This window comes from Dendrobates tinctorius, unplaced genomic scaffold (genome assembly GCF_039654945.1).
Source record: "Dendrobates tinctorius isolate UK_male_01 unplaced genomic scaffold, ASM3965494v1 ptg000134l, whole genome shotgun sequence".
Classification (NCBI taxonomy): Eukaryota; Metazoa; Chordata; class Amphibia; order Anura; family Dendrobatidae; genus Dendrobates; species Dendrobates tinctorius.
In genome coordinates this window covers 1,709,453-1,734,343 of record NW_027361802.1, presented here as the reverse complement: position 1 = coordinate 1,734,343, position 24,891 = coordinate 1,709,453, and the positions used below count along the sequence as shown (strand labels likewise).

Genomic DNA, 24,891 nt, shown 5'->3' with positions numbered 1-24,891 from the left:
AGCACGCCAAAATACTCGGAGGACACCCGAGCAATGAGTATAATCGCTCATCACTAATAAAGACCAAAGTCAGTGCAGCCATCTACCTGGAAGTTTTAGAGCACTTCATGCTGCCCTCTGTCGACAAGCTTTTTGGAGATAGAAATTCCATTCTCCAGCATGACTTTGCACCTGTCTACACTGCCAAAAGTACCAATACCTGGTTTAAAAACAAAAGTATCACTGTGCTTGACTGGTGAGCAAACTTGCCTGACCTTAACCCCATAGAGAATCTATGGGGTATTGTCAAGAGGAATATGAGAGACCAGACCCAACAATGCAGATGAGCTTAAGGCTGCTATCAAAGCAACCTGGGCTTCCATAACACCTCAGCAGTGCCACAGGCTGATCGCCTCCATGCCACCATGCATTGATGCAATAATTGATCCAAAGGGAGCCCCGACCAAGTATTGAGTGCATTTACTTAACATACATTTCAGTAGGCCAACATTTTGGATTTTAATATATTTTTCAAGCTAGTATTAAAAAAGTATTTTAAATTACTGAGTTAATGACTTTTGGGTTTTCATTGGCTGTAAGCCATAATCAACATTAACAAACTTGAAATAGATCGCTCTGTTTGTAATGACTATAGAAAAGGAGTTTCACTTTTTGTATTGAACTGAAATAAGTTAACTTTTTGATGATATTCTAATTTTGTGAGAAGCACCCGTTTGTACACAGATCAGAGAGAAAAAAAAAAAAAAAAAAATCTGACATACCAAGGACAATACCTGTTAGATTCACTCATATCTACCATGTTTTGCATACTTACAAATGGGTGCATTTAGCGCATACATTGCTTCTTTGACCTTGATATCACAATTCAGCAGCACACAGACAAACCGTGCAACTTTATACACCCATTTAGTGGCAGCGCTGGTTTTAATAATTTGTTATGCACAAGTAGAACTCTTCCTGCAAAACAACAAGCCCTCACACGTCTTTTCCAAATGGGAAAAAAAATAAAGTTATCACTCTTGGGGAAAAAAAGGGGAGGGAAAAACTATAAACAAAAAAATTGCCTGAGGGTGAAGGAGTTAAGGAGATGTGACCAAAAAACACTTACTGTATGGATTAATATTTATATTTTGATAGGTCAGACCTTTATTTTATCACCGTTTCCATAAAGTAAATTTCCCCCATCCCCTTTATTTTTAATGGAGAAAAGGTTGTTTAAACCAGCATATTTTTTTTTTTAGTTCTCATGCAGGATTTGATCCTGCAATTGTACGACAGCTACTTCTCTACTGTATATTGCAAAACCATTGTATGCAGTATATCGGAAAAAATCATTGTCTCTTACGGAGATCAGCCGGTGGCGTACAAACATGGCAGTAATGTTCTGCAGCTTGTCCTAAGCTACCTTGGCAGCGTATTGGTGCCCCGCAATTGCATTGTGACAATGAGAACTGGTGCTTGCGTGTACCCAGCTACTGTATAGTAAATATCAGTCAGAATTTCTATGCCATCTAAATGTCTAACAGCAGCTGCCGCTAGACAGATGACAGCTTTGCAATATAGCTGGAATCTACTGCATGTGAAGGGTGCTCAGTTCAACACTTTTAGACCCCTGGACATTTATTCACTTTTTAATGTAGAAATTGGTTAAACACAAACCTGCTGTGGTTTTGGAACGTGAAAATGCACTTAAAATGTAAAGTCTACAAAATTACAAAATAAATACTTTTTTAAATTCTACCAATTGTTCTGTTGTCTTCAAGAATTTAGAACAGGATCTACGAATAAAAGTCCTGCAGGTGGTTCTCTCATGACATTACTTAACGTGAACCTGTCAGCAGGATTGTGCTCAATAACCTACAGACCCCGGGTCAGGTTGGCACCTTTATAATGATTATAATACCTGGGTTGAAGAAATCAGTTATATGGTTGTTTAAATCTTTATTTTTAGTTTATGAGATTCTCGTGCTTCGGGGCAGCGTGTGGGGGTGGTCTTTATGTGGCGCTCTCTTTACATACAGTATGTATTATGACAGACCACTGACATGCCCCCTATGTTACATACTGAATATAATATGGTTTGAAAACACAAAAGTCACATTCATCAAGCAGGCTGTTGTAGGATATGGAGATTATATGAATATTTGTTTTATTTAGATTTTTTTTTTTTTTTAATTAAAATAAACAAAAAACTAAGGCACTAGCGGGCACACCTGCACAGTAGTATCTATCGTGCTCCGATAGATGCTACTTCAGGTCCTTTTTTTTTTCCCCTAGGGTAACAGGAGAAATTGGACCCCAAAAGAAGTTGTGCAATTTGTCCTGAGTAGGCCGATGCCCCATATGTGGGGGTAAACGACTGTTTGGGCGTATGGCAGAGCTTGGAAGGGAAGGAGCACCGTTTGACTTTTTCAAAGCAGAATTGGCTGAAATTGAGATCAGACGCCATGTTGCTTTTGGAGAGCCCCTCATGTGCCTAAACAGTGGAAACCCCCCAATTCTAACTCCACCTCTAACCCCAACATACCGCTAACCCTAATCTCAGCCATAACCCCAAAGGGAAAGTGGAAATAAATACATTTTGTAATTTTATTATTTTTCCCTAACTAAGGGGGTGATAAAGGGGGGTTTGATTCACTATTTTTAGCGGGTTTTTATGTTTGGCAGCTGTCATACGCTAAAAGACGCTTTTTATTATTAAAAAGTTTTTGCATCACCACATTTTGAGAGCTATAATTTTTCCATATTTTGAACCACCGAGTCATGTGCGGTCTTATTTTTTGCAGGACGAGTTGACGTTTTTATTGGTACCATTTTCAGGCACGTGACATTTTTTGATTGCTTTTATTCCGATTTTTGGGACGCAGAATGAACAAAAACCCATCATTTCATGAATTTTTTTAGGGGTGCGTTTACACCATTCTGCATGTGGTAAAAATTGATAAAGCGGTTTTATTCTTCGGGTCAGTACAATTACAGCGATTCCTCATTAATGTCTTATGTTTTGGCGCTTTTATGCAATAAAAACAATTTTATATAAAAAAAATTTTTGCATTGCATTATTCTGCGAGCTATAACTTTTTGCTGATGCTGTATGGCTGCTCATTTTTTGCAGGACAAAATGACGTTTTCAGCGGTACCATGTTTATTTTTATTCGTCTTTCATTGCGCTTTTTGCAATTTGGTCGGCGGTATGATAAAGCATTGTTTTTTGCTTTGTTTTTTATTTTTATTTTGTAAGGGGTTCACTAAAGAGGTTAACTAGCGGGTCAGTATTATAGGTCGGATCGTTACGGATGCGGCGATACTAAATGTGTACTTTTTTTATTTCCAACAAATGAATTTATTAAGTTTTTTTTAATTTAGGGATTTTTTATAAAATTTAACATTTTATTTTTTTTTTTTGTTACACTTTATTTTATTGTCCGGGGAGGGGGGACATCACTGTCCAGTATCAGATAGATTTGCACAGCGCTGTGTCAGACCGGCGATCTGACAGGCGCTGATGCAGGCTTTCCCAGAGCCTGCTCTCAGCAGGCACTGAGAAACACGCCTCCCTGCAGGCCCCCTGTGGCCATCTTGGATCCAGGGGCCTGCAGGGAAGCACGCAGGGAGCCCCCTCCCTGTCAGATGCTTCCATAATCCCCCGGTACACTGCGATCATGTTTGATCGCAGTGTGCCAGGGGTTAATGGTCCGTGACCGCCCCTGACACATAGCTGACACCCGGCCGTGATCAGCGGCACTCCCCCTGGGGGCGCTGCTGCTCGTGGTGATGTACTATCCCATCCACGGTCATACGGGCCCAGGTACCGTGGACGGGATAGTACGTCTGATGTCCGAAAGGGGTTAGTCTAAGAACTGTGTGTACTAAAATGCCCCCATCTTGTGGCCAAATGAAGGTACTACGCTCTCCCTATAAACCACAGTGCACAACCTATGTACATAGCATCAACAAGACAGTATACATAAAGACATAGCAGAACATATAGACACATTATAGATTTAACTTCTAAGGTAATACACCAGTAGGTGTAGCAATACCCTTCTATGTGAGTGGTAATACACCAAGTCATCAAACCAAAAAGAAGAAGAGACATACACTAGAGCAGGGATCACCTCACAAGTATAACAATTTTATTCAAGGGACATACAATACACCAAAACTACATTAAAAACACTTAAAATTAGACAAATGGTTACCACATGTAACCCACATGAATGGGAGCAACTAGAACTGTTCCGTACAAATAAAGTATACTGGTGTCTGGATATAAATTAACATGTCACTGTAGATGACTGACAGAAAATACATATGCAGCTGTATACATAGAGGGAAATATATCTAGAACCCCTAATAAAGGCCAAAATAGGCCCAAATATAGTAAGGATTGGCACCAAATAACAGTCTAAAGATAAATAAGCAGAAGCTCAAAAACCAATGTACATATAATTTGAAGACAGAAGCATGAAGAGGGGTTAAACAAAACCACAAATGTGTATACACCCACATCATACTTTACCAACCCAAGCTGTATTGAGGCAGGGCATGCTCACAGAACATCAGTGCTCATAAGTAATACATTAAAGTAGACGGACAGAGAGCCGCTCCAATAACTCGACGCGTATCATCACTGTCGGGACTTCATCAGGGGTGAGAAAGTATGGTGAGACATGAAAGTCCCCTTAATATACTGTATATATGCAGCAAATAATCACAACAGCTGCTAGAGCTTACCGCATGGAGGACGCGCGATGTGTCAGCATGTGGCTGCTGAACCAAAAGTTACCAAGGTGCATGACTGGAGGCGGTATCTTAGAGACCAGAGAAGCGGAGTCTCACGTCTGCGCATTAGAGATACAGGTCCTGTCCCTATAGTCTATGAGAGAAGTGCATCTGCACAATGTCAAGTCACATGATCTCAGGAAAGTCCTTGCAGCCACATAATATATGCCGACGCAAAAGAAATAGTTGCTTCTTATTTCAACAAAACCATAGATGTTAATAATATAACGAACACCCTCATGTTAGTAGAGTGAACATAGGTTTAAATACATAAACATTTATAAAAACAAATAGTCAAATGGTCATATGATGGAGAGGACAAATTGAATGCAAATAGGACCTATTAGATGTAAATAAAATCAGAAGAGCACGAGTCACTTAGAAGGTAAAGTAGCGCAATGGAGTTTGCAATTCATGACTCTTGTACAACATATACTGTATATAAACCTATAAACTGTGTTCCAAATTATTATGCAAAAAGTTTAGGAGTGATAAGGTTAGAATTTTTTTGTTTGTCATTTAAACTCATTGATGGTGATGTGTGTCAGGGCTCTTTATATCACTGAAAGAAATTGCAGATGCCTGCGCAAATTAGTTTGGCAGGTGTGTCCAAATAAAGGCAAGACTAATTAAGAAGTCTGTTCCACATTATTAAGCAGCCTACATTTTTTGCCAAAATGGGAAAGAAAAAGGATGTGTTGGCTGCTGAGAAGCAAAAAAATGTGGAGTATATAGGTCAAGGAATGACTACAATCAACATTGCCAAGACATTTCATCGTGATCATCGCACAATCAAGAAGTATGTAGTCGATTCCCAGCACACGTGTGCATGCTGATAAGGAAAAATTGAGGACTCTTTCCAACAGGCAATTGCGTAAGGTTAAAAGAGCAGCTGCAAAAATGCCTTGTCGTAGCAGCAGACAAGTTTTTTAAGCTGCTGGTGCCTCCAACGTCCCCCGAACAACAAGATGCAGGGTCCTTCAGAGGTTTGCTGTACGTAAGCCATCCTGTCGACCACCTCTATCCACTGCACACAAGCAGAAACGGCTCCAGTGGGCCAAACGATACATGAAGACTGACTTCCAAACTGTTTTGTTCACCGATTAGTGCCGTGCAATGCTCGATGGTCCAGATGGATGGAGTGGAGGATGGCTGGTTGATGGACACCCCATAAAGACACGGCTAAGGCACCAACAAGGAGGAGGTGGAGTAATGTTTTGGGCTGGAATCATGGGGAGGGAGATTGTCGGCCCCTTTAGGATCCCTGAAGGGATAAATCTATGTGGAGTTTCTAAAACAGCACTTCCTGCCATGGTTCAAGAGGAAGAACCGTGCTTTCCGCAGCAAGATCATTTTCATGCATGATAATGCACCGTCTCTTGCTGCAAATAACACATCTGCATCTCTGGCTGCTATGGGCATAAAAGAGGACAAACTTATGGTGTGGCCACCATCATCCCCTGACCTCAACCCCATTGAGAACCTCTGGAGCATCATCAAAAGGAGTGTCTATGATGGCAGGAGGCAGTTCACATCTAAGCAACAGCTCTGGGAGGGTATTCTGTCCACATGCAAAACAATTGAAACACAACATCCAAAAAACGGACAAATTCAATGGACGAGAGAGTTCAGAAGCTTCTTTCGAACAAGGGGTCCTATGTGCAAATGTAACATCACCTAGAATAAAGTTTTGACTTGAAAACTGTTTGATTTCATTTTGTAATAAGCTGATAATGCTTATAATTTCACAATTGACTATTTTTTTGTTCAAAATAAAAATAGAAAGGTTGAAAACTCTGCTGTGCATAATAATTTGGAACATGCATTTTGAGTGTTTCTTATTTTTAAAAATATACTGTTTTCATAGGCAGTTTGTTCAAAAACATTGAAATTATATATACTAGAATATTAGATGACTGGAAAATAATGACTGCAATTCATATAGGTAATTTAGAGAAAATATGAGGAAATATTTTTTGCATAATAATTTGGAACACAGTGTAGTATATGACCTCAAAAGAAAATCAATGACCATAAATTAAAGAACCCACTTGTATTTAACATATCCATTTAACCATTAAATACTATACCACTGGAGACCAATTTAGTGTGACTTGAGATCAGTTTAATGTGACTGACTTGATTCCCTGACTGCTTTGGCCTTGTGACGACACCTCAACATTTATTGCTGGTGGGGTGCTAACCGGTGGGCTTACAGTGGGGGAAGCGATGTAGCATTGCTGGCTATCTTCAGTCGGGGCAGGTGCACGTGTGCTACCTGAGGTTTTATAGTCCTTCCTCGCTTGCAAGTGCATGGTGTTTACATGTCTAAGCATGCAACTGGTATTCAAATTTCAGAGATTTCTCCCTCGGTTAAAGGTCCTTCCGCACTTCTTACAGATAACCTATGCCTCAACAATAGGATTTTGGTAAAAAAAAAAAAAGTGCCACACTGCACTCTTCCTACTATGGGAAAAATTTTCAGGCCTTGCACGCTGAGCTAATTTGACTGTCTGGCCAAGCTGTCCTGCAACTGTTTTTTTAAAAACGTTTTTTGGACTGCTATAGGCCTGCCAGATAACCGCAGCTGCAATGTCGATGGCTGCTGCGGATCCTCCTCCTCTTCTGAGCCATTGCCAGCGGCGCCCACTTCCCTCAATGGATGCCAATCCGGGTCAACAACTGGGTCATCCATCACCTGCTCTTCAATTTCTGCACCTTCCTCTGTGTCACCGTGTAAGGTGGTATAGTATGTGGGAAGGCGCACCTGAGTTTCATCAGGGTCAGAATGTGGCTCAGACTGCGAGGGCAATGCAGTGCTCTGGGTGAATGTACCAGCAGAATCATATAGCACTGGCTGGCTGTGCATCAGTGCACTCCATGTCTTATTCATCTTGGACCGGGGTATTCAGGATTTTACTTTATAACTTAAGCATGGTATGTGAAAAGAGCACCAGGGAGCAATCTGAAGTGTGACCTGCCGCATCCTTCACTTTTGGTGGGGGTGAAGGACACAAGGAAAGGTGTTGTTCCTGACCAGGAGCCTGCACTGATGACTTGCAGTTTTTGAAACTTCAGAAGAGGAGGCGATAGAGCTGGAGGCTCTTTCGGCAATGTAAGCCAAAACCTGTTCCTGATGCTCCGGCTTTAAAAGCGGTTTACCTACTCCCAGAAAAGGGAGCCTTACAGGCCTTCTGGAGCCAGACGTTGACACAGGCTCAACACCTCCAGCCTTAGGTGCTATTGTGCTTTTGGCACTACCAGCAGATGCACCACCATCAGTACCAGCTAGCCCCACCCGCCCACGTCCGCAGCCTCTTCCACCATACTACCTCATGTTTGGGAAAATGTACCAAAAATACCATCAGATATATGGTACTGTATGAGGAGCGTACAGCTGTATACGATGTAGGGGAAAATTTCAATCTCCGTATATATTTCCGGAGTCACACACAGATAGTCAGCATGTATTTGTCCGTGATACCAGCCGGTACACGGTAGTGTGTGAGGAGCGTACAGCTCTATATGGTGTGGGAAAAAATGAACGGTCGGTAACTGTGCAGAAAAAGAAAAGTAATAGTGCTGTGTAAAAAGCAGTCTGCACAGCAGTGTACCCACAGCAATACAGCTATCAGGCAGCCTAATAACCAGCGCTGCTGCTGCACAGGAAAATCCTCACCTGTCACTGCACACTAACTGTACAGCACAATTGCTATCAGCACAAGCACATAAGAACTTCTTATATCTTTACAGCCCTAACTCTCTCCCTACTGATAAACAGCAACCTCTCCCTACTGTTAAGATAGGCAGAAGTAAAATGGAGGTCGGCGGTCAGGGCTTTTATAGACACTATGACGCCCCCCAAAGCAAGCCAATCACTGCAATGCCCTTCTCTACGATGGTGGTGGACACTTCACATGTCATCTCGTTGCTCATTGGCTGAAAAAAAAGGCACCTGGCATTCTGGGAAATCCGACCATGGCGCTCGTTTTGCCGACCGCATGTCCGACTTCACGTTCTGGTCGGGTTTCGGTCGGCGAAACCAGACTTTGGCATAAGTCGGCGACTTATAAATCTGGCCGACCTGTTTCGCTCAACTCTACTTATGAGCACTGATGTTCTGCCTCAATACAGCTTGGGTTGGTAAAGTATGATGTGGATGTATACACATTTGTAACCATTTGTTTAAACCCTCTTAACGCTTCTGTCTTCAAATTATATGTACATTGGTTTTTGAGCTTCGGCTTATATATCTTTAGACTGTTATTTGGTGCCAATCCTTACTATATTTGGGCCTATTTTGGCCTTTATTAGGGGTTCTAGATATATTTCCCTCTATGTATACAGCTGCATATGTATTTTCTGTCAGTCATCTACAGTGACATGTTCATTTATATCCAGACACCAGTATACTTTATATGTACAGTACAGTTCTAGCGGCTCCCATTCATGTGGGTTACATGTGGTAACCATTTGTGTAATTAAGTGTTTTTAATGTAGTTTTGGTGTATTGTATGTCCCTTGAATAAAATTGCTATACTTGTGAGGTGATCCCTGCTCTAGTGTATGTCTCTTCTTTTTGGTTTAATGGCTCAAACTTAGACATACTGTGGTTGGATCCCTGTTATACGGTATTCAGTCCTATTTATATTTTTGATGGTGCCCTCCTTGCCCTTTTTTTTCTAGTAATACACTAAGTGTAGCAGTACCATAACTTTTTTGTCATACCCTTACACCCCCACAGGCCGCCCCAAAGCAAGTAAGAAACTCATTAACTGAAAAAGATTAAACAACCACCAGAAGACAAATTTCATCAACCCAGGTATTATTTTAATCAGTATACCAGTGCCAACCTGACACTGCAGATTACTCAGCACAATCCTTTAACAGCAAAATGATTGCTGGGTAAAAGTAAAAAAAAACAAAAAAAAACAAAACACACTAACATTGTGCCAACTGTGCATGACAGAAAACCAGTTTACAAAAGTTAAAACAAAAGTGTACTCTATTAGTGTAAAGGGGTTAAGAATTCCCTTGATATATATTTGATGAGAACAATTACGGTAACTTTTAATAAATGCATTTGTATTAATAATCCATGGGTCATCATTTGACTTACCAAGTTGAACATTATGCTGATCTCTTAATTTTTTAAGGCTGTTGATGGCTATATTAAGATACATATTTTTACTTCCACATCTATCATAAATTGACTTTTCTTCTGATAAAGCCTAGATAAAAGCAAGAGATGAAATATTAAATGGATCACAAAAAAAAATAATTATTCATCCGTGCCATTTATTACAGAGAATTTCCAGCTTCTTGCTCAAACTTACCTGCAGTGACATGTTTTTACAGCTTGCATCACTAATGAAAGTAGACTCAGCAGTATTACTGAAGGAGTTAAGACCTACTTTGACGCCTTTGTGAGAAAATTATAGGTGGGAAAAAGCAGAGTGGAAGCATTCATGTGTACTTTTATATAGGAGTGATTAGGTGGAAAAGTTTCTACCTAGTCTTATGTGTGGTGATTATTTTTGTATTAATTATATAATCAATTACTTTTAAAATGCTGCGTTTTAATATTTTCGCAGGTACTAAGTGCTGCCATTTTTATTTGCTGGTGTGCAAAGTGTCTGGGCACGATATTTACATACCACAAATGCACCACTCCTACACTGTGGCCGATTCAGCAGCAAACTGGGTATGCACCCAAGCTGTCTGGTTCACAGCTACATGGTGAGCTGGGTGATATTTTATTTTAGTCCAGAGCTACAATTTCACACAAAGAAATTTGTACATCTTTCCTTACTGCTGTTCGTTCCTTAAAAGGTTTATCAAATGTTATTTTAGTATCCCATAGACCCTGAGAAAAAAGTGACTGTCCAGGTGGGCTCTCCACCCTTCTGGACTTCCTTTCGGGGTAACTAACCTCAATTCTTTAATTGTCCATGGAACTCATTTTAAGAGTTTTTTTCTGTCCATCTACCAGACCAAGGAGTCCAGACCCTCTGCTGACCATTGGAATTTCTTGTCTAGATAACCTGTCCAGCTGGTCTGTATTGCAAGGATCTCCCACTAAGGGAATCATGTGTGAATCGGGGCCCACTGGACAGCCGGAATCGTAGCTATCAGAGGCTAACAGAAATCACTCCCCTTGCTGAAATCTCCCAAACCCTCTGAACGTTCAAGATGTTCTGCCTGATTCTCAGTACTTTCTCTTGTGGGAGGCAATAACGTTGACTGGTTGAATCCAAACAGATCCCAACAAAAACCTTGAAACTGTACAGGTTCCTTTCTTGACTTAAGGGCCTGTCACATAAGCGATATCGCTAGCAATATCGCTATAACATCACTTTTTTGTGACGTTATAGCGATATCGCTATGTCTGATACTTACCTCCGACCGCTCCCCCGCTGGTTAACGCTGATCGTGCGAGAATGTCCTGGACCGCTTCTCGTCGTCTGCTTCCTGCTGGGCTTCCCGCTGTGGAGACGAGCGACGTGTGGACGTGGGCGGGAGGACGTCAGGATCGCCTCGTCTGACAGGTAAGTAATGACCCCCGACCCCAGCGATGTCGCTGGTGAGATCTGCCTGTGTGGCAGCTCACTAGCGACCACTTAGCGATGCACCAGCGATCCTGACCGCGTCATATCGCTGGTCGGGATCGCTGGTACATCGCTAAGTGTGACAGTACCTTTACTCTTGTTCACTATCCAACTTGGATCTGATAAGATAGCTAGGACCTGTTCGGCTGCCCTTAAAGTCTTCCTCAGATTTTCCCATAAGGAAATAGTCTAAATAGGGTACTATTTGTATGTTCTTTTTCCTTATGCAAGGGGGTCATTCCATGTCAAGTGATCCAAGTCTGAATACTTTTTACCAGACTTGTTCAAAAAGGTTTTCCTCAAGAAACCTATATGCACAAAAAAGAAAACAGAGGCATGGCATATAATATGCCATGCTTCTGTGTCTTCATGCCTGGAGGAAAAGACCTACAGTATAAGAACTCTTGAAAGCATGCTTTGTAAGATCATTTATTTTAGTTCTGTCATTAAACAGGTATAACTACAAGATTATCTTGTTTTTCCCACTGAGAACAAAGGATTAGATAAAAGGTTTAGCTGACTCACGTGATATTCTGGTAACTAATATTGTCCCATGACAATTTGCTGAGCAGTGTGTCAAATTCTATCAAGTATGCCACAGTGAGTAGGGGCAACTAAGGCTGTGCGCACACGCTGCGGATTTTGCTGCGGTTCCGCAGCGGTTTTGGCCGCTGCGGACCCGCAGCAGTTTTTGCTGCGGTGTACAGTACCATGATTCCCTATGGAAATCAAAAAACGCAATGCAGACGGTGCGGAATTTTCCGCGCGGATTATCTGCGGTTTTCAATCCGCAGAAAGAATTGACATGTCAATTCTTTCTGCGGATTCTGCTGCGGTTTGCCATCTCCTCCATTGAGATTAAAAACCGCAGGGCAAAACCGCAGAGCAATCCGCAGGTAAAACCGCAGGAATTTTGACCTGCGGTTTCACCTGCAGATTTTACAAAATCCGCACCTAATCCGCAGCGTGTGCACACAGCCTAACAGAATCAATGCCTCCAGGCGTTCCCAGTTACGGTCCCGTTACACACTTCAATGTCCCAGCGATCCCACCAACGATCTGACGTGGATGGGATCGCTGGGACATAATTAGCTGATCGCTGGTGAGCTGTCACAGACAGACCCACCAGCGATCAGGACCAGCGAGCAAGCTGGTATCCAGGGTAAACAGCGGGTAACTAAGATCCGCGCGGCTCTTAGTTACCCGCTGTGCACGCTGGTATCCAGGGTAAACAGCGGGTATCTAAGTGCCGCATGGCTCTTAGTTACCCGCTGTTTACCCTGGATACCAGCTCCCAGCGTCACTAATCATTGGTCTCTCGCTGTCAAAGGCAGAGATGTGTGCTGCCCAGCGGGAGACTGAAAATTATGGCCCAGAGCATTAAGCAACGATTAACGATGAGTCATCTGATCGTTGCTACATGTCACACACAACAATGTCGTTTCGACATCGCTGCAACGTCAAACTGGTGATGTTGCAATGATATCGTTCACAATATTGTTGTGTGTAAAGGCCCACCTTACACTGTCCATATATCAGTATCACTTTGCAGTAACAAAATGATTCAGTACCTTGATTCCAAAACTTCAGCCTTCCTTGTCCTTTTTGCAAACATCACGCTGTAAGGGAAGGAGTGTCAGGGGAGGAGTGACAGACACATGCAAGCAGATCCCAGATCCCATCCAGTGCAGTAGTACTACAAGCTGACAAATTTCAGCAGCTGCAAGTCAGACTAACTTAATTTCCTTCTATGACGGTATCACTGATTGGGTGGATCAAGGAAATGCTGTAGATATAGTATATCTTGACTTCAGCAAAGCATTTGACAAAGTCTCTCATACAATCCTTATTGAAAAAATGACTAAGTATCGAATGGACAAGGCAACTGTTAGGTGGATTCATAACTGGCTTAGTGATCGGACCCAAAGAGTGGTCGTAAATGGCTGCACATCCAGTTGGAAGAATGTCTCAAGTGGGGTACCACAGGGCTCTGTCCTGGGCCCTGTATTGTTCAACATCTTTATCAACGATTTAGATGAAGGAATTGAGGGTAAACTGATTAAATTTGCTGATGACACAAAGCTAGGAGGGATAGCTAATACTAGAGAAGAGAGAGAGAGAGGATTCAAAAAGATTTAAATAAACTGGAGAAGTGGGCAGCAACTAACAATGGTTTTTAACAGGGAGAAATGCAAAGTACTACCTCTGGGCAATAAAAATGAAAAAAGCATATACAGAATGGGAGGAATAGGGCTAAGTGACAGCACATGTGAAAAAGACTTGGGTATACTAATAGATCACAGACTGAATATGAGTCAACAGTGTGATGCAGCAGCAAAAAAGGCAAATGCAATTCTAGGATGTATTAACAGAAGCATACAGTCTAGATCACGTGAAGTCATTATTGCCCTCTACTCCTCTTTGGTCAGACCTCATCTTGAATATTGTGTCCAGTTTTGGGCACCACATTTTAAAAAAGACATCAACAAACTGGAGCAAGTTCAGAAAAGAGTGACCAGAATGGTGACCGGTCTGCAAACCCTGTCTTATGAGGAAAGGTTGCAGGATTTGGGAATGTTTAGTTTGCAAAAGAGAAGACTGAGAGGAGACTTAATAGCTGTCTACAAATATCTAAAGGGCTGTCACATTGTAGAAGGATCAACTTTATTCTCATTTGCACAAGGAAAGACTAGAAGCAATGGGATGAAACTGAAGGGGAGGAGACACAGATTAGATATTAGAAAAAACTTTTTGACAGTTAGAATGATCAATGAGTGGAACAAGCTGCCACGAGAAGTGGTGAGTTCTCCTTCAATGGAAGTCTTCAAACAGAGGCTGGACAGACATCTGACTGGGATGATATAGCGAATCCTGCTTTGAGCAGGGGGTTGGACCAGATGGTCCAGGAGGTCCCTTCCAACTCTACGATTCTATGATTCTATAAGTCACTGTGGTTTTTGGCCACAATGTATCAGTCAGGGCTACTACATATGGCCTTACCCTTATTGAAGAACCACCAAACATTGACAACCGAATCGTGCTTGCCGGTTTCCAAAACAATCTGGTTGTAGAGGCAGTTTTTGTTTATTCTGCCATTTGGAATACATGCAGCGCTAGACGAGTCGGAAATGGCAAATTTAAAGCATTCTTTTAGTTTGTGTGTTTAAGAAAATTTAAAGGGAAACCTTGTAAAGGGATCATAAACAAATGAACCAAGCACTAAAACTATAAGTGATTCCAAACAGTTAATTCATAGGAATACGTCCAATTCTAGAACAGCGCAACACCCAAGACCAAGACAAACCCAACCTGAAAATTTAAACCTTGCTAATTAGAAAACGTAATAAAATATCACCCTTAAAATACAGCCAGCATGGGTATTATTTGTGTGTAATTCTCCAAAACTTCTCTTTTCAGTTTAATGTGGCAGAAACTCAATGCAGTTGAATAAATATGTGATATAAACCAATGTGCAAGTTTCACAAATAACCATAGGAAAAAAGTTGTTAGTAAACCTTATCAAAAGCCTCCTGAACAGTCCCAGATTCCTTCAAGAATTCTTCAACAAAGGAGTTTACATAGCGCTGTCTTATTTCATGAGGAACTTTACATCCATTTTCCGTTGTAATAGACTGCCTCTTACGTGTAGGTATCTAAGTTTTCAAACAAAAAATATTATGCACTTACAGTGTACCATTAACAATTTATAATTGGAGAAGTGACTTTTGATGAGGTGTGAATTAAAAGGAATCTGTCCAGGTTTTTGCTACCCCACCTGAGAGCGACAATGTAGGGACAGAGACCCCAGATTGCAATGATGTGTCACTTATTGGACTGTTTGCTGTCATGTTGATATCACTTAATGGCAGCAGATCTACTAGTTCTCTGCGTACTGAGCTCTGCATAACCCCACCCCCCCACCACTGATTGGCAGCCTACTGTGTGCAAAAAGTTGGGCAAAAAGTTGCCAAGGTGGGTGGGGCAAATACAGACCTCATGAATATGCTCAACTATCTAATAGATTTAGTAGTCCCACTAGTGATAATCTCCTGCCAAGTGTGATTTTATAAAAAACAACAGTAAGCAACCCAGTAAGTGACTCATCACTGGAATCAGTGTGTCTACATTATGCGGCTCTCATTAAGTGGCAAAAACCTGGTGACATATTCCATTTAACTTCACAGATGGTCACATTTGCTAAATCCAATTTACAATCTGTATACAATTGACTGTCTGAAAGCACTTCAGGAATGACAAGGAGCAGTATTTCACGTTCAGATTACATTGTTATCCATATCAAAATGCACAATTTATGTGTTAAGACCTGTTTTGCAGTCTATTCAGTGTTTTTTGGGATATTAAACATAAAAAGATCTTACACACATTTAACTGAAACAATTTATAAAAGGAAGAATTACCTTCAATGCTGTTGTTGGAATGGTTCTCTTCTGTGGCATGATGGATTTGATACATGTACTTCCTTGAACTAATCCACCTAGTTGACTTCTAGCTGGTAAAACTGGTTGAGCTTCCACTACATTAAGACAAACTGCCAACATATAAGAAAGACATTAAAAAAAAGGCAAAAAAAAAAACCCTGTAAGTTTTCTCTAAACAGTAAAATGTAAGACAAGTGGCTTTACTTCCTCCAGTTATTTTTTGGGAAAGAAAAGTCTGATTTCTCTCTACTCTGATATGATCTAGCACATCGCCGGTGTCCCTGGACCCTCCTGCATCCCTCAGTCCAGTCCCCAGGTGTTTTCTTCCGAGAAGAAAAGGGCAGGCACATGCACAGTGCACCCACTGAGATCTGCCGGCCAGCAACAATAGGAGGTTTTTCCTATTGGTTCATTTTGATCACTATGATAGACCCTGTCACAGTGATAAAAATATAAAAAAATAGTAAGTCAAAACCCCCCTTTATCACCCCCTTAGTTAGGTAAAATAAACTATATTTCTATTTTTCCATTAGGGACAGGGTTGGGCTAGGGTTAGGGCTGTATTGGAGTTAGGGTTTTGGATGGTATTATAGTTAGGGGTGTGCTGGGGTTAAGGTTGGAGTTAGAATTAGGGGGTTTCCACTGTTTAGGTAAATCAGGGGGTCTCAAAACGTGACAAGTTCCCATCATTGATTCCAGCCAATTTTGCGTTCAAGAAGTCAAACAGTGCTCCCTCCCTTCTAAGCCCTGCCATGCGCCCAAACAGTGGCTTTTCCCCCACATACAGAGTATTGGCATACTCAGGAGAAATTGTGCAACAAATTTTGTAGTCCATTTTCTCTCGATACCCTTGTGAAAATAAAGTTTGGTTCCAAAGTTAATTATTTGTGGAAAAAAGTAAAGTGTTCATGTTCTCATTCCACATTACTTTAGTTTTCGTGAAGCACCTGAAGGTTAATAAACTTCTTGAATGTGGTTTTGCGCACCTTGAGGGGTGCAGTTTTTAGACTGTCACTTTTGGATATTTTTGGTTATATTGACCCCCCCAAACTCACTTCAAATGTGAAGTGGTCCCTTAAAGAAAAAAAAAAAACATGGATTTTTGTGAGTACTCACCGTAAAATCTTTTTCTCCGAGACGCTCACTGGGGGACACAGATACTGTGGGGGTGTATGCTTCTGCCGCTAGGAGGCTGACACTAAGTGAAAAAAAGAGGTTAGCTCCTCCTCCGCAGTATACACCCTCGCCCCTATTGCGGGCGGAAATCAGTTTGGTGCCAAAGCAGTAGGAGGACAACAAATCAGCCTTAATACAGTACAACATGTCCAAAGGAAAACACCACCTTTATATCAAATAAGTAAACACATTCATTTAAACAAGAGCCAACTGGCTAATAGGGTGGGTGCTGTGTCCCCCAATGAGCGTCTCGGAGAAAAGGATTTTACGGTGAGTACTCACAAAAATCCATGTTTCTCCTTCGTCTCATTGGAGACCACTTGCTGGTGTCGTCTGGTAAAGACCTCGAGTCATTTGGCCGATGATCCTTAGGATCTGGGTCCCCTCGATCTGGCCTCTTGAGCACGCATTCTCCCCAATGGGTTGGCTCTATATGGCCTGCCGCTCCTTATCCTGGTTGGGGCGGCCTGAGGTGGCGGAATTGAGCCCCGTAGTCCTACCCGGAGTGTTTCAACACATGACCCCAGACCGTCTCCTATTCGGGTCCCGGACCAGGCTCAGGCTGCTTACCGGCCGCCACCTGACCACTGCCGTCACGCCCGGCCTAGAATGGCCGGTGGCACTGCAGAAGGCCCGAAAACGTGCCTGAACTGGGTGACGAAAAAAAACGATCTAACCTTCTGTTGGGGGAGAAACCCGCTCCTTCCTCCTGTGGAGTCGGAGATAAGTTGATCCAAAAATAGGCGGCCGCACTGATCAGGCAGGGAAGCCAAGGACTTCTTGGAAGTAGAATCGGCCCGCCATGTCCTCAACCATAGGGCTCTACAGATAGAGATTACATTAGCGGCAGCAAGTGCTGAACAATTGGCCGCATCCAAAAATGCATTCATTACATAATCTCCGGCTATCGTCATCTGACCCGTGACCTCCGAGATCTCTGCAGGTAGATCCTGCTCCTGCGCGACCCTGTCTAATGTTTCTGACTATGATATCATAGCCTTGGCTGCGAACGAGGGAGCGAGTGCAGACCCTGACGCCGCATATACTGTACGAGCTAGGCTCTCAATAAGGCAGTCCGTGGGATCCTTAATCGAGGAAATCCTAGGGACAGATAAACAGGGTCTTAGTGGCCAGGCGTGAAACCGGAGGATCCACCATCGAGGATTCCATCCATTGTTTACGAAGGTCCGGAGCAAACGGATAACGCGTTTCGAGTGCCTTTTAACCCGAGAAAAACGCCCTTTTGGACGTTCTCTGTGCCGCTGTACTAGGTCCTCAAACTCAGGGTGAGAGGAAAAAATTCTGTGCGGCAGCTTCACTCGTTTACATGCCCTTTATGCTCCGTAGCCGCTGCGGTATCATCCTCAATCCCCAGGGTCTGATTGATGGCTTCTATGAGGCTGTCCACGGTTTCATGTGACTCTGGAGTGTCCAGGTCAATGGGCTCGTCTGAGTCGCAATCTGAGGTCTGCTCGCTATCAACCACTGGTGATGGGGAGCGAGAAGCAGATCTTATGGATGCCAAAGGCACCGGATGGACTGGGCGACACAGTGTGGATTTGTTTCCCCCGGGTCTGCCTGGAGTGACCAAAAATGGCGCTACTGACCGGCGCAGCGTTCTTGTCCTGACGGATCCAGTCCTTCTTTTGTATGCTAGTGGATGCCGCCTTCTGCGGCTGTGGGCTCCAGCCCGAAATCTTCGCAGGAGCCCTCCCCGACCCTCTCCTCACCGATGATCCTCTTCAGCCTTAGCGCAGGTATGTGAGGGGGGTCTTTGATAAAAAACAGGACGGTGCAGGCACCCTAGCTCCATCTAACCCCTTCAGGGGGTGAGGAGAGGGACCGTCCGCCACCTTGCAGCACCGCCGTCTAGCGTTGGTGGAGCAGTGGGGGCCGCACAGACTAGTCTTGTGCCTCTGTGCAAGCCCATGGTTTCAATACCTAGGGGTGGACAGGGTTAAGTCTGGCATAATGTCCCACGTCGCGGGAAAGGATACGTGGAGGGACACTCGCACGTGCTCGCCCGTTGATGGTTTGGGGAAATCGGATCCTTTCAATAGGATACGTTGCCCCTGTCTCATCTTCATAAAATAAACAAAAATAGAAGTCTGGGGAAAGTCCCAGATATGTCCCTCGGTGCGGGAAAGTATACGCGGAGACGATACTAAACGCGTGCTCGCCCGTTGATGGTTTGGGGAGATCAGACCCTTTCAATAGGATCCGTCGCCCCTGTCTCATCTTCATAGTAAACTAGAAAAAAATAGACTGGAGAGATCCAGACTGTGTGTGCCTCCATAGGACACTAAGCAAAAACGGATTTCCGCCCGCAATAGGGGCGAGGGTGTATACTGCGGAGGAGGAGCTAACCTCTTTTTTTCACTTAGTGTCAGCCTCCTAGCGGCAGAAGCATACACCCCCACAGTATCTGTGTCCCACAATGAGACGAAGGAGAAAAAAAAGTCTTGTAAATTTTGTTGGAAAAATGAGAAATCGCTGGGCAACTTTTAACCCTTATAACGTCCCAACAAAAAAAAAAAAAACCCCACAATTTGTTTCCAAAATTGTGCTGATGTAAAGTTGACATATTAACTATTTTGTGTGACACCACATTCTGATTTAAGGGTACAAAAATTAAGTTTGAAAATTGCAAAATATTCAAAATTTTTGCCAAATTTCCATTTTTTTTCCCATGAATAAAACACAAGCTATAGTGAAGAAGTTTTAGCACCAACATGAAGTACAATACGTTACAAAAAAACAACCTCAGAATCAGTGGGATACGTTTAAGCATTCCAGAACTATAACTTCATAAAGTGACAATGGTCAGAAGTGTAAAAGTTTGCTTGGTCGTTAAGTATCAAATAGTCTCTGTCACTAAGCGGTTAAAATGAACCTGTCAGCAGCATTGTGCGTATTAAACTACAGACACTCAGGTCAGCGCCATTCTACTGATTAAAATGATACCTTGGGTGATTAAATCAGTCTTTTGGTTGTTTAAACTTTATTTTCAGTTTTTAGTTAATGAGATTCTTGCACTTCGGGGCAGCCTGTGGTGGTGGGGGTCTTTATGTGGTGCTCTGCTTAGATATTCATCTGTATGGGCTTATGACAGGTCACTGATCCTTCAGTGACCTACCACCTATTTTACATATTGAATACCATAGTGTAGTTACAAAAAAAAAAAAAAAATTAGACATTCATCAAGATGGCGGCAGTGGCAGTGCCTGCGCTGTAGCATGACAATGCCCAATATGAATGCCCATTATGTATATATGCATTTATGCTTTAGTCCTATAGTATTATGGGCGGGTGGGGTGGAAATCAAAATGGTAGCATGAGAATCTCATTAACTGAAAACTACAAAGATTAACCAACCACAAGACAGATTTCATCAGCCAAAGTATAATTTTAAACAGTATGAGGGTATGTGCACACGTAAGCGGTTTTTTTCGTGTTTTTACCAAAACGCTTAAAAGACACATCCCATTCATTTTAATGAATTCCGCACTTTTTGTGCATATTGATGCATTTTTTCCGCGAAAAAAACGCATCGCGGTAAAAACGCAGCATGCTCATTAATATCGCGGAAAACTCCTCATTTCTAGCTATTTTCTACGAGACTAGGGATGCTCCGGAAAAACACGCATAAAAAACGAGCAGAAAAAAAACGCGTTTTCTGGGAAGGAGTCTGGTTTTTCAGTCAGGAATTTTCTGCATACGTGTGCACATAGCCCAACGGCGCAGACTTGACAGTGTCTATATAGTTTACAGAGCACAATCCTGCTGACAGGTTCGCTTTAAGCTAGCCATACACATTACCCTTCTCCCAGTTCACCCGTGCATAGTCTGCATATAGCAAAATGGGTAGCCGGTATGAGGAATGCACAGCCTATTGTGTGTGTTCTGTGAGAGAATCCGTCACACTCTTCTGGTGGCAGCATCTCGACATTGAATAAAAGGCTTGGGTGTGAATGCCTACCTCACATACTTATTACCAAACGCTGCACCTGTAATAAATGAGTCTCCCAAATAGAAGTCATGTCCGCGTTACTGAATTATACTATAGTAAACCAATCTAGACAGCTGAAACTGCTTAAAGGGAATCTGTCAGCAGGTTTTTGTTACCCCATTTGAGAGCAGCAAGTACCCAGATTCAAGCAATGTGTAACTTACTGGGATTGCTTGCTGCAGTTTTTATAAAGTCTTTTATCTGCTGCAGATATAGCAGTACTCCGAATGCCGTGCTCTGTATAACCCTGCCCACACCACTGATTGCAGCTTTTTGCCTATGCCCTTTTTACACAAAGCTGCCAATGGTGGTCATAGGGTTATGCAGAGCTCATTAAGAAACTACACAGCAGCAGAATTACTTCACTAAATAACCTTCTGCTGATAAAACTACAGCAAGGAGCCCAGGGACATTGCTGGAATTAGGGTAACTGCCATCTAAGGCTGGTTTCACATTTGCGCTTTTGTGCGCAGCGCATCGTGCGCACCAGTACGCATGCGCACTGCGCACCTATATTTAACATGATGTGCGCATGGTCTTGCGCATACTTGCGCATGCGTTTTTTTGTCTTTCGCGCCAGGCGCGTCAGACGCAACATGTTACATTTTTGGTTCCGCCCTGTCTCGTCAAAAAAACGCATGCGCACGCTTGCGCACAGAATGCGCAAAAACTCCACATTGGAGCCTATGGGAGCGCATACGTGCGCATGGTCTTGCGCACGCTTGCGTTTTTATGCGCATGCGTTTTTAAGATAAACACGACTGAAATGTGGTCTAGACAGTAAAAAAAAAAAAAATTAAACCAAGGTGATAAAATGGTGTGGGCACTGGGATTCCACAATACTTTAAGGATTGCTCACGAGTGGACACACAGCACAAGCTGCACCAATGTAAGTATGAAAAACCTAATGTCTTGCTGAATTTTCAATACATTTCTATAGTACTTATGTCTTTTTTTTTTTTTATTGCAGCATGTCTTCATCTGGTGAGGAATATGTCCCCGGGACAGGGCAAGAGGCAGAAGAAGTGAGTACCATGCTTCCGTATGGATTGGAAAAAATAAACACATGTGGTTAATTTTTTTGGTTTAATTTTCAGACCTCATCCTCCATCACGCCACCACCACCGGAGGAACGGCAGGAGCAGCAAGGCCAAGTGCGGGCGGGAAGACGTGATGTAAGTACAGACGGACTGTTTTTTTTTTTTTTTTTACTTATTTTCTAGGCTGGTTTATTTTTATTTATTTTTTTTTGGTATTTTTTAAAGTTTTTTTTTAAAATTTTCATGGTTGTTTTTTTCGATGTTTGTTGCTTTTTTTGCATTTATTTTCATTTAAAACAAAAAATTTTTTCATGGCTTGTGTATCAATATCTAAAGCTCAAAGTATGTATGTGTGTATGTGTATATATGTGTGTGTGTGTGTGTGTGTGTGTGTGTGTGTGTGTGTGTGTGTGTGTGTGTGTGTGTGTGTGTGTGTGTGTGTGTATGTTTGTTTGGGTATATGGGCACGGGACTATGGGATGGCGGATATGGATGATGGTATATGGGCACGGGACTATGGGATGGAGGATATATATGATGGGTATATGGGCATGGGACTATGGGATGGAGGATATGTATGATGGTATATGGGCACGGGACTATGGGATGGAGGATATGTATGACGGGTATATGGGCACAGGACTATGGGATGGCGAATATGTATGATGGGTATATGGGCACAGGACTATGGGATGGCGAATATGTATGATGGTTATATGGGCACAGGACTATGGGATGGCAAATATGTATGATGGGTATATGGGCACAGGACTATGGGATGGAGGATATGTATGATGGTATATGGGCACGGGACTATGGGATGGAGGATAATTATAATTTTCTATAACTAACCACAGTTAGTTACTATGCCCGGGCAGCGCCTGGCTCTTCAGCTAGTTTTCGAGATTTTTTATTTTAAAATCTTTCAAAGATTAATGTTTGTCTTTCTTTTCTAGGCTCCACAGCGGGAGGAGGACCTCGCCCTGGACAACGACGAGCTCATTCGTCTAGTCCAGGAACGAGTCCCGTTGTGTGACACCCGTCACCAACTGCACTCGGACAACGTGGTGATCCGGCGGCTCTGGAACGAGGTGGCCGCATCGCTGATGGATGGCTGGGACCACGCCTCTCCCCGGGTCCGCAAGGATTTTCGTAAGTATTTAAATGCAGTGTGATGCAGCAGTGATCTTGGCCGGGATCACCCAACTGTGTGTGATGCTATTAACTCCATGGAGTTTCTATCATCACACACAGTTGGATGATCACAGCCTCCAGTGCATAGTCTTACTTTTTTTCTTTTTTTTTTTTTTCCACCACAGTGAACAAAGTCAGAACCCGTTGGCGCTCGATGAAGGACCGCTTCAACCGGGATATCCGTCAGGAGAATCAGGTTCGCAGTGGTGCTGCGGCAAGGACCGGCACGAAGTACAGATACCATCGTGCCTTGGCATTTTTAAGACCGGTCATTGCCACCCGAACGTAAGTATTTTCTAGTTGTATTGTGTTTTATTCTGTGCTTTTCTATTCCACAGGAGTTGGCGATTGTTAATTTATGGTAGTAATTTCTTTCTTTTCTTTTCACAGCACCTGGAGCAGCACCCTGCAACCTGGGCCCGAAGCGGTCCTTCATCAAGCTGCCCCGGACCCCTCCCAGCCATCCATCAGCGAGGAAGCACCTTGCAGGTCTGCACCACAGTCATCTGGAGACCAGGAAGCTGGTCGCTCAGGTGTTCCCCTGTCCCAGGTCTCTGCCACTGGTTTTGCGGGCACTTCCCGCCAGCAGCGGCAGAGGACCTCGGACAGGCCTCTCATGCCCGAGTTCGTTGAATTGAGCTCGGTCTTTCAGAGTAGCCTCAAGGCACTCTCCGATAGACTTGAGAGTGGTTTCCTCCTTTTGGACCAACGCTACAAGTATATCGAGGGTCGCCTTGAGCGCCTGGAAGTCGACCTCGCCAGACCAGCGCATCATTTTTATACCCAAATAGCTCGGGACACGGTGGAACACCTTACCCCTGACCTCCAGTTGACTGTCATGCAGGCCTGCAACAATGCTTTTATGCAGGCTATGCAGCAGAGTAGGATTATGCAGCAGTCAGCGGTGGCATTTCCACCGGTGCCACCCCTGACTCGTTTTACAGCATTACCTACTTCTGCTGCATATCACTGCACAGCCACCACACTTCCAAGCCTCGCCGGACACCAATATACCGCCCCAAGTCCGAGTGCAGCTGGACACTTACCCGCCAACACCATGCCAAGCGCTGCTCCTGCCTGGCCCACCACTGCTGCCGCCACCACCACTGGATGGCCCGTCGTCACCACCCCTGCCTGTAGCGCCGCCACCACCACCACCAGCGGGAGGACCACCCCAGTATGGACCGCCACAGCCACCACGCCTGCATGGACCGCCACCACCACCACCACCTCGGAGCAGCATCAGCTGGGGGACCCGCATTCAATATTTACGGCCCCTGCCAGGACATCCACCACCACCAGCATGCCACAGCAGGTACAAGATCCTGGCAGGCGGTCCACAAGCGCCAGGCGGTCCCCCAGCTCCAGCCAGTCCACAGCCTCCAGGCGTTCCAGAGGCTCAAGGCGGTCCCCGGGGTCTAGCCAGTCCTCAGGCTCTAGCGAGGACAGCAGCAAGACGACGGGCCACCGTCATAAAAAAACAAAGAGGAGGACTCTTACCCTCCCTCCTCCCTCACCTCCCACTTCACAACTTTCCTTGCCTCGGCTCCCCTTCCCCCACTTCTTTGGTTCCTCCTTCCCCTAGAACCCCTTACTCCACCCAAAGCCGTTCCTCATCCCTCCACACCCCCCAGTTTCCA

The 24,891-nt window shown here is 43.5% G+C and overlaps 1 protein-coding gene across 1 annotated transcript in view; it reads right to left on the bottom strand.

The window, feature by feature from the left end:
- LOC141048252 (RNA exonuclease 1 homolog) overlaps positions 1-24,891 on the bottom strand; it is a 324,762-nt gene that overhangs the window by 194,976 nt on the left and 104,895 nt on the right. The window contains exons 5-7 of the mRNA XM_073543671.1: positions 15,812-15,942; positions 14,909-15,046; positions 9,905-10,016 (exon numbers count right to left, since the gene is read on the bottom strand). Of these exons, the coding sequence (XP_073399772.1) occupies positions 9,905-10,016; positions 14,909-15,046; positions 15,812-15,942 (381 nt within the window). The remainder of the gene's footprint in view (positions 1-9,904; positions 10,017-14,908; positions 15,047-15,811; positions 15,943-24,891) is intronic.